The 14,663-nt window shown below is 47.0% G+C and overlaps 1 protein-coding gene across 1 annotated transcript in view; it reads right to left on the minus strand.

The window, feature by feature from the left end:
* LOC130021997 (zinc finger protein 420-like) overlaps window positions 1–14,423 on the minus strand; it is a gene marked incomplete at its 3' end in the record, with an annotated part of 94,734 nt that extends 80,311 nt beyond the window's left edge. The window contains exon 1 of the mRNA XM_056112723.1: window positions 14,328–14,423. Within this exon, the coding sequence (XP_055968698.1) occupies window positions 14,328–14,423 (96 nt within the window). The remainder of the gene's footprint in view (window positions 1–14,327) is intronic.
* Between the last annotated feature and the right edge of the window lie 240 nt (window positions 14,424–14,663).

Consider the following 14,663-nt stretch of genomic DNA (forward strand, 5'->3'; position numbering starts at 1 on the left):
CTTGACCACTGCAGCCCAACAGTATAACGCACTCACACCCGCAACCCCTGCCTCCCACTACAGCCCTTACAAACCTCCCAACGATCCGCGCCCCCCAAAAGACCCCGTCATACCTTTAAACCACTGGATATCGGGGAACACAAGAAAAACAAGCGCAAGAAGCACCTAGAGCTGGCATGGTCCCGCGGCTCAGTGTGGAGATGTGGAAGCGTGGGGCGCTCACGGGAGGCCACCCCTGACCTGCACGAAGACAAAATTGGCCTTCAGAGTCTCGTTCCCTCGCTGGGGCCCTACTTCATCCTTTACCCACGTGAACAATGACTCTCTGACCCCATTTCCAGGAAGAGAAGCACCAAAATGGCCCCACTCTGATGTCACTTCCGGTCCTGCAAGCAGCCTTAAAGGGCCAGACTAAGTCCTCAGGGCAGTTCAGCTTGTCCTTCCCCATGGGGGTCCTATCTTTTAAACTGTGACAGTTTGCATCAAGACCATGCATTTCTGCTTTGTAGAATGTCTCATTTGGATGCCAGGGTAGTTTTGAGACTTGCTCCTGGTCCATCCAACTCCCACGACAGGACCCCCTCTTGGGGCATTAGGAACTACAGTAACTGAAGCCTAAGTTATGACAAAGAAATTATGCCCAGCAGTAGATATATTTCAGAGTCAATCAACTCCCAAAACCTTGGACTGATGTCTTTCTGTGTTTAACCGAAGAACACTGATCTATAGTAAAATATAAAAAGGCTACAGGGGAAATAGGAAAGCAGGTACAAATACACAGCACTTCAACTACAAAGCAGTACAAATACAAAGTTGAGAATTACCACAAAGTTATGGCTTATCAGTAATCAAGAGTGACTTTGGGAACTGAGACATTGAGAGGTAAAATATAGAGAAAAGGTAAACTTGAACTAAATTAGGCATGTTAACAAGGAAGGATGTAAGCTTCTCTGGAAGGAGGAAAACCAGCAATTCACAGATGAAGCCTAAAACACTTTGGCTTAAAATTCAACAGATCACAACAGCCTGAACCCCGTTTCCTTCTTTGATCCTCTGTCACTCTTCATCGATTAGGGTGGGGAGATGAATCATGGCCATCAAATGCACTCTGCACATGCTACATTACTTGACTCTCAGTACCTCAGCATAACAGTCAGGGGTTGCCTGATCAGGGAGAGGTGAAGAATCAGGTTGCATCCTAACTTGATTTTAGGGTACAGAAATTCTAATGTTAGAAAAAGAAATGTGGAGTCAGAAAGGCAGTAAACTGGGAGGGGCACTTCCCTTGCTGAACCAAATCAATCCTCGGCATCTCATATCACCCCTAAAGCACTGTATCACTGTAGCACTATCATCCCATTGTTCATCTATTGGCTCTAGCAGGCGCCAGTAACATCCCCATTCATCCCTTGAGATTTTGCAGTCTCTCCTTACTCATCCTTCCCAATGGTGCCATATTGGAGGCTCTTTCAGGGTCAGGGGAATGAGACCCATTATTGTTACTGTTTTTGGCATATCGAATATGCCATGGGGAGCTTGCCAGGCTCTGTCGTGCAGGCAGGATACTCTCTATAGCTTGCCAAGCTCTCTGAGAGGGATAGAAAATGTATATTTTACTTATATTAAACATTTAAAATATATCATTTTATTTATATCAAATATATGAAATATATTCAACATATGAAATATATTAACCCTAAAGAACCAACAGAAATAATTTCACAGTGCTGTTCCTGGAGTAAGCTTCGCTCTTCCACAGATTTGCCCAAAATACAACCAAAAATAGCCCAAAAGCAAATTTTTATTTGCAAGCCACAACCATCCCTAGGGCTGCATCCCCAGAATGGCCTTGGACATTAAGGCTACTACTGAACAGTGACCCAGGGCTACAGGGTCGTTTGCCTTTGGGGAGCTGCCACCCTGTCCCTCAAAAATGAACAGGCCTTTTATTTTTTTGGAGCGTCCACTGGGGATACGGAGAAGAAACTTCTGACTCTGCGCTCAGACATCCTTCCTGGTGGAGCTTGGAGACCAGACTTGGGTGGGCCACATGCAAAGCAAACGCCCTAACCGTGGTGCTATCGCTCCGGTCCTCTAAGTGAATCTGGAAGTTCTACAGTAACGATGTTGAACCAAAGGATCCAGGACAGGGCCCAGCGAAGCCCAGTGTTGGGAGGTTCGAGACCGCCCCCACTTCCCCTCCTCTCTCTGTGACCACTATGCTCATCCCCACGCCCATCTGCTACTGCCCATTTCCGGAGCTGGAGGAGACTGTGGCCACAGTGGATCCCCAGGGTCACGCACTCACACCCTCGACCCCTGTGCCCCGGTACAGCTCCTGCTATAATTCACCAAAACTCCACATCCCCAAAACGTCACCGCTGCACCACAGGAATGACTGGAAGAAAGCGCGAAAGTGCCCCCAAGCTGGCATTGCCCCTCCTCTCACAGTGACGAGATGGGGAGGTGCCAGGCGCTAATGGGAGGCCGCTTGTGCTCTGCCATGAAAGCAGCCCTCACAGACCCCCTTCAACGCAGGACAGCCACTGCTCCCTTCACCCATGTGACAAATAGAGACCTGGTCCAGTGTCTGAAGCAAGAACCTTAAAACTCTGCTGTGACGTCACTTGCACCTCTGCGAGTGGCCTTAAAGGACCAGACACCAGGTGCACAGGAAACCACTAGAACAATGCAGGTAAATATGTACTGCTGGCTGGGCCAGTGCAATAGCACAGTGGACAGGACATTAGTCTTGCATGCAGCTGACCAAGGTTCAATCGCCGGCATCCTTTATGGTCCCCCAACCACTGCCAGGAGTAATTCATAGTGCAGAGCCAGGAATAACCCCTGAGCATCGCTGGGTATGACCCAAAAAGAAAAGAAAAAAAAGTGTACTGAAGGTCGAATGAACTCACGTAAAGCAGTGGAGAGGTGGTGGCTAGAGTAAGTAAGTAAGTAAAGGCCCTCCCGTTGATCGTCGATTTGCTCGAGCGGGCCCAGTAACGTCTCCATTGGAGATTTTGTTGTTACTGTGTCTGGCATATCGAATACTCTCGGTAGCTTGCCGGGCTCTCCGAGAGGGGCGGAGGAATCGAACTCGGGTCGGCCATGTTGACCGCTTGTAAGGTGAACGCCCTAGCCGAGAGTGATTGGTAACAAAGTGGGGGTCTGGAAGGAGAAGCCCCCCAATCCTGTATTAGCACTGACTCTGTAGCCAGCCCTACAGATGCAGAGAGGAGCTGATCTAGTAACAATGCTGAGAGCCAGAGAGACGCTGGAACAGGAGCAAAGGCTTCTACCCCTTAACAACACAAGAGCAGTGGACACTTGCCTATAAGGAAAACCCTAGGAGGCAGTTTCAGAAACAAGATTCCAAACCAAGAGTATGTGGCCAGTGGCTGGAGTGAGAGCACAGTAGGTAGGGTGTTTGCCTTGTATGCAGCTGACATGAGTTCAATTCCAAGAATCCTATATGGTCCCCATAGTGCAGAGCCAGGAGAAACCCCCATAAATCACAGGTATGACCCAAAAAAAATTTAAAAAAAGTACATGGCCAGAAGGGTAGTGCAGTGTGTTGGGCACCTGCCTTGAACTCGGTCAACCTGAGTTCATTCCCTGACATTCCCCAATGGTGGCATGGGAACCACCAGGAGTAACTCTTAAGAACTGTCAGGTTTTGCCCAAAACAAAAGTATATAAAACAGAGCATATAGACCAACCCCCAAAAAGGAGGGGCTAACAGGCAGCAAACCACACTGGTCACTCTGCAGCCTGGCTTGGCCTTTTGCACTTATCTACATGGTGTTTACCAATCTGGGGAATATTAGATTGTTAGGATTTTACTGCTTCCAAAGTAAAAATCTCAAAGCATTTATCCACGATGTTTGTGTCAATCGAATGGAAACCTGAATACAAGGAGTGCAGATATGCTACAGCAAGTAAAGTTCTTCCTTGCACGCAGCTGACCTGGACACCAAATATGGACAGCAAAGCGCGATGTGGCTCCCCAAAATATAACACAGAAGGGCCTGAAGAATGAAGGTTTGGCTGTCTATCCGAGTCGAAAAGTTCTCCGCAGCATCGTAGTTAATCTCTGCCATGATCCCCCGCAAACCCGGACGTCTGAGCCAAGCCAGAGTCACAGCGACAAATGAAAGTATGGTGTGCCTTGACAATACCCAGCAAAATGCAATTTTTGTACCTATTTATTTAATATTTTTATTGCTTTTTGGGTCACACCTGACATTGCACAGGGGTTACTCCTGGCTTTGCACTCAGGAATTACCCTTGGTGGTGCTCAGGGCACCATATGGGATGCTGGGAATTGAAACCGGGTCGGCCACGTGCAAGGCAAACACCCTACCACTGTGCTATTACTCCAGCCCTGACCTATATATTTTTTTAATTTTTGTTAGTGAAACAAAATGCGGTACAGTTGTAGACTTACAAATTTTTGTGCCTGGGTTTCAGTTATACAATGATCGAGTACACATCCTTCCACCAGTGCCCATTCTCGACCACCACTAATCCCAGTATCCCTCCCACCCCCCAAGCCCCCATCCCATCCTGCCTCTGTGGCAGGGAATTCCCTTTTGTTCTCTCTCTCCTTTTGGGTGCTGTGGTTTGCAACAGAGGCACTGAGTGGCAATCATGTTTGGTCTAGAGTATGCTTTCAGCATGCATCTCCCATCTTACAGTCCCCACCTATTTACATTTTATTTAATTCCTTCCACCTTGCTTTATCACTAAGACTCATTATTTACCAGTTAACAGAATGTGAAATTCAAATGCCAGGACATTGTCATAGACATGGTCCAGGTGATAATCAGCAAGTACCTTTCCCTTGTGGTACTAATGTCACAGGAATCTTTCACACGCACCAGGATTATTTCCTTCCGGACTGTAGTTTTGTAGCAACCCCCCACCCACTTGTCGAAACTAAAACTGTTTTACCTAAGGGCCATGTTCAGACCCTGGCCATTGTTATTAGGGAATTGATTGATACAACATAACATTTATATTTAATAAGGCTTGAGGGGTACACGAAAGCCTTCCTATATTCCTTATCCACAGATTATTTTGCAGTATTAATTCTCTTATGCCTTAAAAGGCTGCAAGTGCCTTTAAATGATAGATGATGAACTTCCCATGCTCTTACATATGTGTGTGAATATATATATATTTTTTTTTTCTCCCCAGTGTGAATTCTCCTATGCATAGTAAGGCCTGAAGATCCAGTAAAGGCCTTTCCTTTCTGCACTCCTTGCATACATAAGGTTTCACTCTAAAATGACTTTTCATATGCGTAGGAAGGGCTGAGGACAAACTGAAGACCTTCCTGCATTCCTTACACTTATGAGGTTTCTCTTCAATGTGAATTTTCCTGTTCAAAAAGTTATGCTAATTGATTGAAAATTATCCTGCAGACCTTACATATGAAAGGCCTCAATCCTGGAAAAATATCTTTTACACAAAGCAAAGCTTGTGGATTGATTTAAGATCTTCCCACCCTAATATATGCTTTTTCAAGTATGAATTTACCTATGTTCAATAAGGAGTTAAGGGGAAGTGAAGGCATTGCCAAAGTCTTTACAAACATAAGGTTTGTCTCCAGTACGAAATTTTCTGTGGCTCAAAAGGCTTGCAGAATAAGCAAAGGCCTTGCCACACTCCTTACATATATATATGGATTCACTGTAGAGTGGGTTTTCTTGTGGACTAAAAAGTTTGAGTATAAAGTGAAGACCCGGGCTGGAGCGAAAGCACAGCGGGTATGGTGTTTGCCTTGCATGTAGCTGACCCGTGTACGACTCCCAGCATCCCATATGGTCCCCTGAAAACCACCAGGAGTAACTCCTGAGGAGAGAGCCAGGGATGACCCAAAAAGGAAAAAAAAAAGAAAGTGAAGACCCTCCCACAGTTGTGACATGAATAAAGTTTCATTCCTGTATGAACTTCCCTATACTCAGAAAGAAACTGAGAAGAAATGAAAGGTCTTCCCAACTACCTCACATATATAAGGGTTTTCTCCAATACGAATTTACTGAAAACTAAGACTTTAGGTATAAGTAAAGGCCTTCCCACATTACTCGCACATATATGTTATCTCTCCAGTGTGAGTTTTCCTGTGCACTCAGGCTTGTGGAACAAGCAAAGACTTCCCACTCCATACAAGCATATGGTTTCTCTCCAGTGTGAGTTTTCCTGTGCATACTAAGGTGTATGAGTCAGATAAAGGCCTTGCCACATTCCTTACAGGCATACGAACTCCCCAGTATGAAATCTCCTGTGAATAAGGTATGAGAATTCATCGAAGGTCTTCCTACAGTCCTTACACTTAAGTGGTTTCTCTCCTGTGTAGATATTCACATAGCCCCGCCGGGGTGACACTAGACTCAAGAGTTTGTCCTCAGTGCTGACATTCCTGGGAATTCTGAGCACTGTGGGTTTCTAAAGGAATGTGATGGTGCTGAGAACACATGAAGGCTCCCCCACATTCCTTACACGTGGACAGGTTCAGTTCACAATGACTGCCTGTGGGCCTGTCACTGTGAGAGACACATTATAAACAGTATTCGTCTCCCAGAAGCTGCCCCACTATGGAGGAGTTGTGTCCGCTGACTGAGCTGAACATCCAAGGATCTTTTCCTAGGGGACGACTCTGTCAGAACGGGCATACTCTTGCCATTTTCATCACCCTAAGAAGACAATGGACCTGTCTGAGCATCCCCATGGGGATGAGGGCAACACTGCTCACTTAAGCCTTTATCACAGTGTGCAGAAAGAGACATCCCACCAGGGCTGGCTGCTTCCACGTAGAACACCAGAGAAGGATTCCAATTATTGCTCTATGCCATGAGAGTTCTCATGTCAAAAGAAATCAAACTCTACAGGTAGGTAGCTGGTGGGGTATGAGACAATGAGTATCTTGGGGAAGTAATTAATCAAGATGGGGCTGAAAGCAACGACTCTGAAGCCAGCCTTCGGGATTCAGAGACGAACTGACCTAGTAGAAACCCAGAGAGCTGGAGACACTGGAACAGGAGCAAAGGCTGGTAATAATATCAGAGACCACAGTACGGCCAATGCTCTACCCCTTGACAACACACAAAAAGTGAACTCTCAGCTAAAGGAAAACCCCAGGAGGCAGTTTCAGAAACATGATGTTAAACTGAGAGTATCAGGTTAGTGGTTTGGGTGCTTGCCTTGCACGCCGCAGACATGGCATTTCATACCTCACACCACTCATACTCCAAGAGTAGAGTACCAAATTTGAAGTGGTTTGAAAGTAGAAGGCAACCAATCTTAGAGGGAAATATATTTCTACAGATATGTGTGTTTGTGTGTGTGTGTATATATATGTATATATGTATATATATATATATATATATATAGAGAGAGAGAGAGAGAGAGAGAGAGAAGCACACAAGACTCAAGCCTTAACAACATATTAGTAACAGCTTATAAAAAGGCTTAATGGCCTCTGGGTGAAATACACCAATCTTTACACACTCTCCTCTAACGAAAGTTTTTTTGTGCATTTTCAGTGGTTTATTCATAAGAAAGAATACAAAATAAATTATTTCGTTTCTGCTTTGGGGCAGGGGTTGGGGTACAGGATGGAAACATCCAAAATATGGTGGTGGGAAGGTGTAATGGTGGTGGGATTGGGGCTGGAATATTAAATGTAATAAAATATTGTGAACTACTTTTTAAAAATAATGTAATTCTTAAAAAAGCAATGATGGGCTTGGACGAAAACACTGAACACAAAAACCTGACCCCCAGGGTCCATAATCACTAGGGATGAGAAGGGGACACTCAATGTCCAGTGAGCAACTCAAGGTTGTGTGTGGACATTTGTGCCTAGAGGACTATGAACTAAAGTTCAGGGCTGCCCCGAATTCCTCTCAAAGCAGGCAAAAGTGACCTGACTCCCAACACTTTTGCCAGCCCCAAAGATCCTCTGCTCCATCTCCCTGGTACATGCCCAGAACTGCACACAAAACAGCGACTGAACATGAGACTGTGTGACTGAACAGGTGAGGCTCTCCAGAGCGGAAAGGATGAAACAGAGGAAACGCATGTCCGGGTTCCTGAATCACTGTGGCTGATAGGGCACATATGGGGCCATGTGGCCCGGGGGGCTCCAATGCCTGGGCCATGTGGCCCGGGGGCTCCAATGCCTGTTAGGGGTGAATCCAGAGCAGAGAGCAAGAGGAAGCAGTGAGCACCTCCATTGTGGCACAATAATAAATCTGAAAGAAGAGCGATTAGGGCTAGTAAACCTTGCGTCCCATATGGTCCCCCATGCACTGCCAGGGAAATGCTGGAGCGAAGAGCAAGAAGAAACCCCAAGATAACTAGGTGTGGTCGCCAACCTTCCCAAACAGAACAAAGCTAAAGAAGTCTTGGATCTGAGGTACCACACAGAGTACGAGACCTGGCAGGGGTGAATCTTGAGCACTGAGCTGGGACTACTCCTCAGTGGAGTATGATCCAAACCCAAATACAACAAAACAAAAACAAGGACAAAAGCAGTCTTAAAAAAATTAGAGCCTGGGGCTGGAGCAATAGCACAGCGGGTGGGGCATTTGCCTTGCATGTAGCTGACCTAGGTTGATTCCCAGCAACCCATATGGTCCCCCGAGCACCGCTAGGAGTAATTCCTGCGTGCATGAACCAGAAGTAACTCCTGTGCATCGCAGAGTGTGACCCCAAAAGAAAAAAAAAGTAGTGTAGGAAGACATTGCTTTGTCCTTCTTCCACAAAAAGCTTAGCTTTATCTGGTTACACCCATCACAGTGCTCCTGAGGCATTTCCATTCCATTGTGTTTATCTGTCAACAGTCTTCCCTATGCTCTCCTCCCCACCCAGTTAATCAGATTTCCTCCTAATCAGACTCTGTTAATTTGTAATGTCAGATTCCACAGAAATCTATGATTTTATGAGTGAAATGTTGCCTTTCTCATCTCCTTATGCCTTATGAACAGTTTACTTTAAAGCAATGCCCTTTTTGTATAGATACACGAAGACTGTTAACATTATGCTTTATAACTTAGGATTTGATTGGCTTTGAATATCATTCACCCCGGGCATCTGCTTTCTCGACTTAAGCCTCAGCTGCCCTTAGTTCCTAACACCCCAAAAGCAGGATCCTGACGAGGGACTGAATGGACCCAGGGCAAGTGGTGAGCTACCCTGGCATGGAAATGGGACAGGCCAAAGTGCCACGATTCTTAACTATAAGTTAAGAGTTTGATCATATGCAAATGCCGCCATGATCCAAAACTGGCAGGCTACCGAATGTAACCTGCCCACACAGCAGAATCTGGCAAACTCCCCGTGGCATACCCAATATGCCAAATACCAGTAACAATGAAGGGTCTCATTCTCCTAACTCTGAAAGAGCCTTGAATATGGCACTTTTTTCAAAAATCTCAGGGCTAGGACAAAGGAGACGTTACTGGGGCCTGCTCCAGGCAATCGACGAATAACAGGATGGTTGTAATTGCTGTGATTGTGATTGATCCAAAAGTAATGATGAGCCTAGGATCCTGCTAGGGGTGGGAAAGACTATCTGGCCTGAGTACTGCAGTCCGAGATCGAGATGCCCGTAGGAGGGCAATTCTGTAAGTTTAAGATATTTCTTACTGTATCCATACAAAATGATTAATATTATATATGCTTATATGTTTGCTAGACAAGGAGAGGAGAAACACACCCAGGAGAATCTGCTCTAGGGTGGATTGATCTGATAATGAGGATCTGTCCTAGGAGTGGATGTCCCCAGGGAAAGAGGGAAAGAATTCTACCACTATTGATTGTGATTACACCTATGTGTAATGATTACCCCATCCCCTCATGCTTTGGGATTTAACTGTACTGGAAGAGTGGGCTGGGGGTCAGAAGGAAGGAGAAGGGGAGCAGAAGGAAGAGAAAGAGGGATCAGAATCCAGACTCCAGAGAAGGAGGATGAAGGGGGATGGAGAAGGAGAATGAAGTAGCATGGGGGAGGAAGAAGCGGAGGCAGAGGCGGAGAAGAGAGACTGATGTGGATGGAGAGAGGATTGGAATAAACTGCGACTAAGACCAACCAGTCTGGCCCTCTTTCCTTCCTTTGCCCGCCCATCACCATCGACCTCCCAGCAGTGGGGGAAGAAGGGTGAGACTACCGAACGCCAGCGGTGGGAGAGATTGAGCCACCATTGCAGTGTGCAGTGCCCCTTTCATGAGTTTACACAAGTAGAGCCAGTGCTCCTTCCTGAAACAACTCTAGAGACAGTCAGCCCAGAAGGCCTAGACACTCCTCCCTGCATCATATCATTTTTAACTTTCCTCCTCTCTGTGGACGGTGTGTCAGACGGCACAACATCATCTTCTCCCACCTATAATTCCCGAGAATCAGCAGGAAGCTCCATGCAAAGATCAGTGAGCATGGTAGGTGCACAAAACCCAGGGCCCTGACCAGAAGTTTCTGCTTTGGAATCTGAAATTGCTCTCAGGGAGGGCAGGGCAAGCAGCTGACCTGCTCTCCTATCTCACGTGTCGTAGTTCCACTTGAACTGAAAATGTTATGATATCTAAACAGAAATATAGTGGAATAAAGAAGAATTAGGTCCCGGGCCAGAGCAACAGCATATTGGGGAGGGCACTTGCCTTGAACACAGCTGACTCTGGTTTAATCCCCCACATCCCATAGGATCCCCCAAGCCCACCTGGAGTGACTCCTGAGTGCAGAGTCAGGTTACTCCAGTACCCAGAGTACTGTTGCCTGTGGCCCAAAAAAACAAAAACACACAAGTAAAAAGTGAATTGTGTAGTTAATCGGAAAAAAGAACACAACTCTCTTTACTTTACCGAGCATAAAAGCATTTTAATGATGGCTACAGAGATAGCACAGATCACAAGGTGCTTGTCTGACAAACAGGTAAATCACCCCACAGGATCCCCAAACCAAGAGCGATCAATGACAACAGAGCCAACGGTAAACTCTGCCGGGTGTGGCCGACCAAAAATAAATTTAGGTGCCAGAAATACACTCTGGTAGGGTATGGGCCTTGTACACAGCTGACCTGGGTTCAGTCCCTGCCACCACACAGGGTACCAAAAGCAGCAACCACAGGTTATGACCAGAAAAAAAGTTTTTGTTCATGAGCCAACCTCCACCAGTCAGTTTTGGAGAATGCAGGTCAGACTTGGGTTTTGGAGCCAAAGGTGGCAGATCTTTGGACTCACCCACGTGGTGCCTGAGGAATCCTGCGTTGTGTAGGAGATTGTATCGTGTCGCAGGCTGCTTGCAAGGCCAGGGCCTGCACTCCTGGCTTATCACTGACCCCAGGAATTCAAAGTCTATGTAAGTACTGTGAATCTTATGAGAAGGATACAGACAGAAAACAGGGATGAGGCCCAGATGGTAGAGGTCCAGGCACGGCTGCGGCCACCTGGGGCCTCCCGGTGCACAGCTGAGCCAGAAGTACTAACTGCAATTTCAAAGGCTTACAGGGGCCAGAAAGAGCACACAGTGAATGGCAGGGCACTTGTCATGCAGGCGACAGACTCAACTTCACATTCTGAATCACCAAGGAGTGATCCCAGAGCACTGCTGGGTTTGACAAAAGCCCGCACAGCCAATCCCCCTCCTGCCCAAAAAAAGAGAATGAGGAATTTATCTGCCAACAGCAGAGGTGTGAAATCTAATAATATATTCGCAAGGGTCAGTCCTTTCAGTTTTTTATTTTGTTTTGGGACCACACCCAGAAGTGCTCAGAGCTTACAGGCCAGGTTTTCAGACTATATTTTTTCTTAGTTGTTTTGCTTTTGTGTTTTGATTTTAGGTCACACCTGGCTATGTGCAGGGATTACTCCTGGCTCTGCACTCAGGAATTACCGCTGGTGGTGCTCAGGGGACCATATGGAATGCTGGAAATCAAACCCAGGTTGGCTGCATGCAATGCAAATGCCCTACCCACTGTGCTATTGCTCTAGTGCCATGGTTTTCAGACTGTATGATTTTACTTCTATGGATATGAGATTTTATAAAACAAGAAGGGGATGAAAAATTACACTTGGGGCTGGAGTGACAGTACAGCGGTCAGGGCATTCGATTTGCACATGGCTGACCTGGGTTTGGTCCCTGGCATCCCATATGGTTACCCGAGCACCGCCAGGAGTGATTCCTGACTGCAGAGGCTTAGTGCAGAGCCAGGATAACCACCCTTGAGTATCACCAGTGTGACCCAAAAAGCGGGAAAAAAAGAAGAAAAATTGCATTTATCCCAAATGAAATTTTAAAGTCCATAATTTTGCTCAGAGCCTCCAACTGCTTCCTTTCCTCCTAACAGCCTCTTGTTCAAAGGACTCAAGAATGTTCATATCTAAGAACTTCCAATTAAGGTATGAGCAGAGGAGTAAGAGGGAACACAGCAGACTGAAGCAGACACTGTCCAACTGAAAGCCCAGAGGGCCTTCCCTGGTACCCCTTATCCACTAGTCCCCTGGCAGGGCACAGAACTCAAGCCCTGCCAGGTATGGTCCCAAATCTCACCTCATCTGCTCCCCAAGTAGTGAGATAGAACCAGGGAGAGGAGCTCAGCGGGCAAAGCACCTGCTTTACCTTTGGGGGACATGGCCTGGCTCCCCCTGCATCCCAGACACACAGAGATCGGGGGACAGACTCTGACTATCTCCAAGTTTGTAGCAAACAGGGGAGCAAAAGATAGGAGAAATACCCCCACACCCAAAAAGAAGTTCAAAGAATGCTCGTGTGTCAAGTCAAATTCTGGATTGGGAGGGTTGCGGCCATACCTAGTGATGCTCAGGGGGCTCTATGGCATGTCAGGGATAACCCTGGTCACTGCAAGAAAGACAAATGCCCTCCTGACTATACTACTGACCAGCCCCTAAGAGTGAGACATTTAAAACCTATTGCAGCTGGTCACTGGAAAACCCCTTTCTGCAAGTACTCACTTCAACAGCAGGGAACGCCCCTGGTGTGGGAGAGATGGACAGTGAGGGATGCTTGGAATCTTGACAGGTGAGGCAGAAATTCTTTTTTCTGAGGAAATATAATCATACAGGGTTAGCAAAGATAGTAAGTTGATAGGGTGCTTTTCTTTCAAGCAGCTAAACCGGGGTCAATATGCAACAGTGCATACGCTCAACCACCCAGCACTGTTAAAAATGATGCCTGAGCTCAGAATCCAGAGTAATCCCTGAGCACCGAGTGGTGTTGTGGCCCAAAAACTACAATAAAATAAATTATAAAGGAATTGGAGAGATCGTATAGCAGGTAAGGTGCTTGTCTTGCAGTCGGCCAAACCAAGTTTGAATCCTGGCATCCCATATGGTTCCCTGAGCCCAGCCAGAAATGATTCCTGAGTGCAGAAGGAGAAGTAACTGAGTCTTGCAGTTCTACTCCTCCAGACCAAATGATTAGTTCATTTAAATGAATAAAGTGGTGTGCCCAATATTGATGCGAAACTGCATTATTAGAGGGTATAGGAAACACTCTAGAAGTCTCCGTGCTACTTCCTGCTGAGATTGCACACTTGGTTGCAAGACCTGCTGTGGCATACCACAGCCCTGAGGCACCCCCCTGCTGATCCCCCTCCTCCCAGCCCTGAGTTGTCTTAAATCTCTGCACCTTGGGGCCTGAGTGACAGCATAAACAAAAGAGCATTTGTTTCAAGGGCAGGAAACCTGGCTTTAATTCTGGGCATCCCTTATGGTTCCTGGCACCACTAGGAGTGCTTGCTGAACGGAGAGCCAGGAGTAACCCACGTGTATCGCTGGGTGTGACCCAAAAAGCAAAAATTAAAAAAAAAAGAAAAAGTAAAGAGAAGCTCCTCACCGCCCTGTACTCCCAGAACACACTGAATGCACAAGGAACAAGTGAAAAGCAAAGGATCTGCCAAATGCTTTTGAGCCCCAAGCACAGAAATGTGCCCTGCCCCTCCCCCCACCCACCCCATCTCTGGCCCCGGCTCTGGGCTCACTCCAGGCTGCTACCGGGACGCTGTGGGAGGCCGGGATCGAACCCGGCCGGCAGCGTTCCTCCCTTACGCATCTCTCTAAGTTCTCCTCAGTAACAACGACCTTGTTTCCCTCAAAATCAATTTTTAAATAAAATTTAAAAGCTGCTGCTTTCGGCAGCAGCTCTCGGTGCATCCCGGGTGAGGGGCCGCCACCCAGGGCCACCGCCACGGAGTGACCCCACCGCCCACAAGGCGGAGAACGAAAAGTTCAGGCGCTCAGAGCGACCACTCAGGCGGCCAGTGGGAAACCGACCTTCCCAGACCCCGCTGCCCCCCTGGGTGCCCCCTCACCCGCTCCTCACCTTCCGCACCTATGCCGGCCACCAGCACTTCCACCCCGACTTCCGAGATGCGCAGGGAAAGAGGATCCCGATACTGTGACGTCATCGGCAGTGCGCCCAGAGCCTTAAAGGGCCAGGCTTCAAATATTCCTGACCAGGTACTTGCCTGGTCAGAAGATTCATTTTTCCTGTTTTCTAGGATAGGATCAGGTGATCAGGACATCTGCTGTTTGCCAGGTCTGCGATAAATGGAGAGTGATCGACTGAACAGAGAGTGTGTTGATCAGAAGTCTTTGTTTTGACTAAGGGAATAAAATTCACAAAGATACTTTGCGAACAGCCAGAC

The sequence above is a fragment of the Sorex fumeus genome, unplaced genomic scaffold, assembly GCF_029834395.1.
Source record: "Sorex fumeus unplaced genomic scaffold, SorFum_2.1 ptg000019l, whole genome shotgun sequence".
Taxonomy (NCBI): Eukaryota; Metazoa; Chordata; class Mammalia; order Eulipotyphla; family Soricidae; genus Sorex; species Sorex fumeus.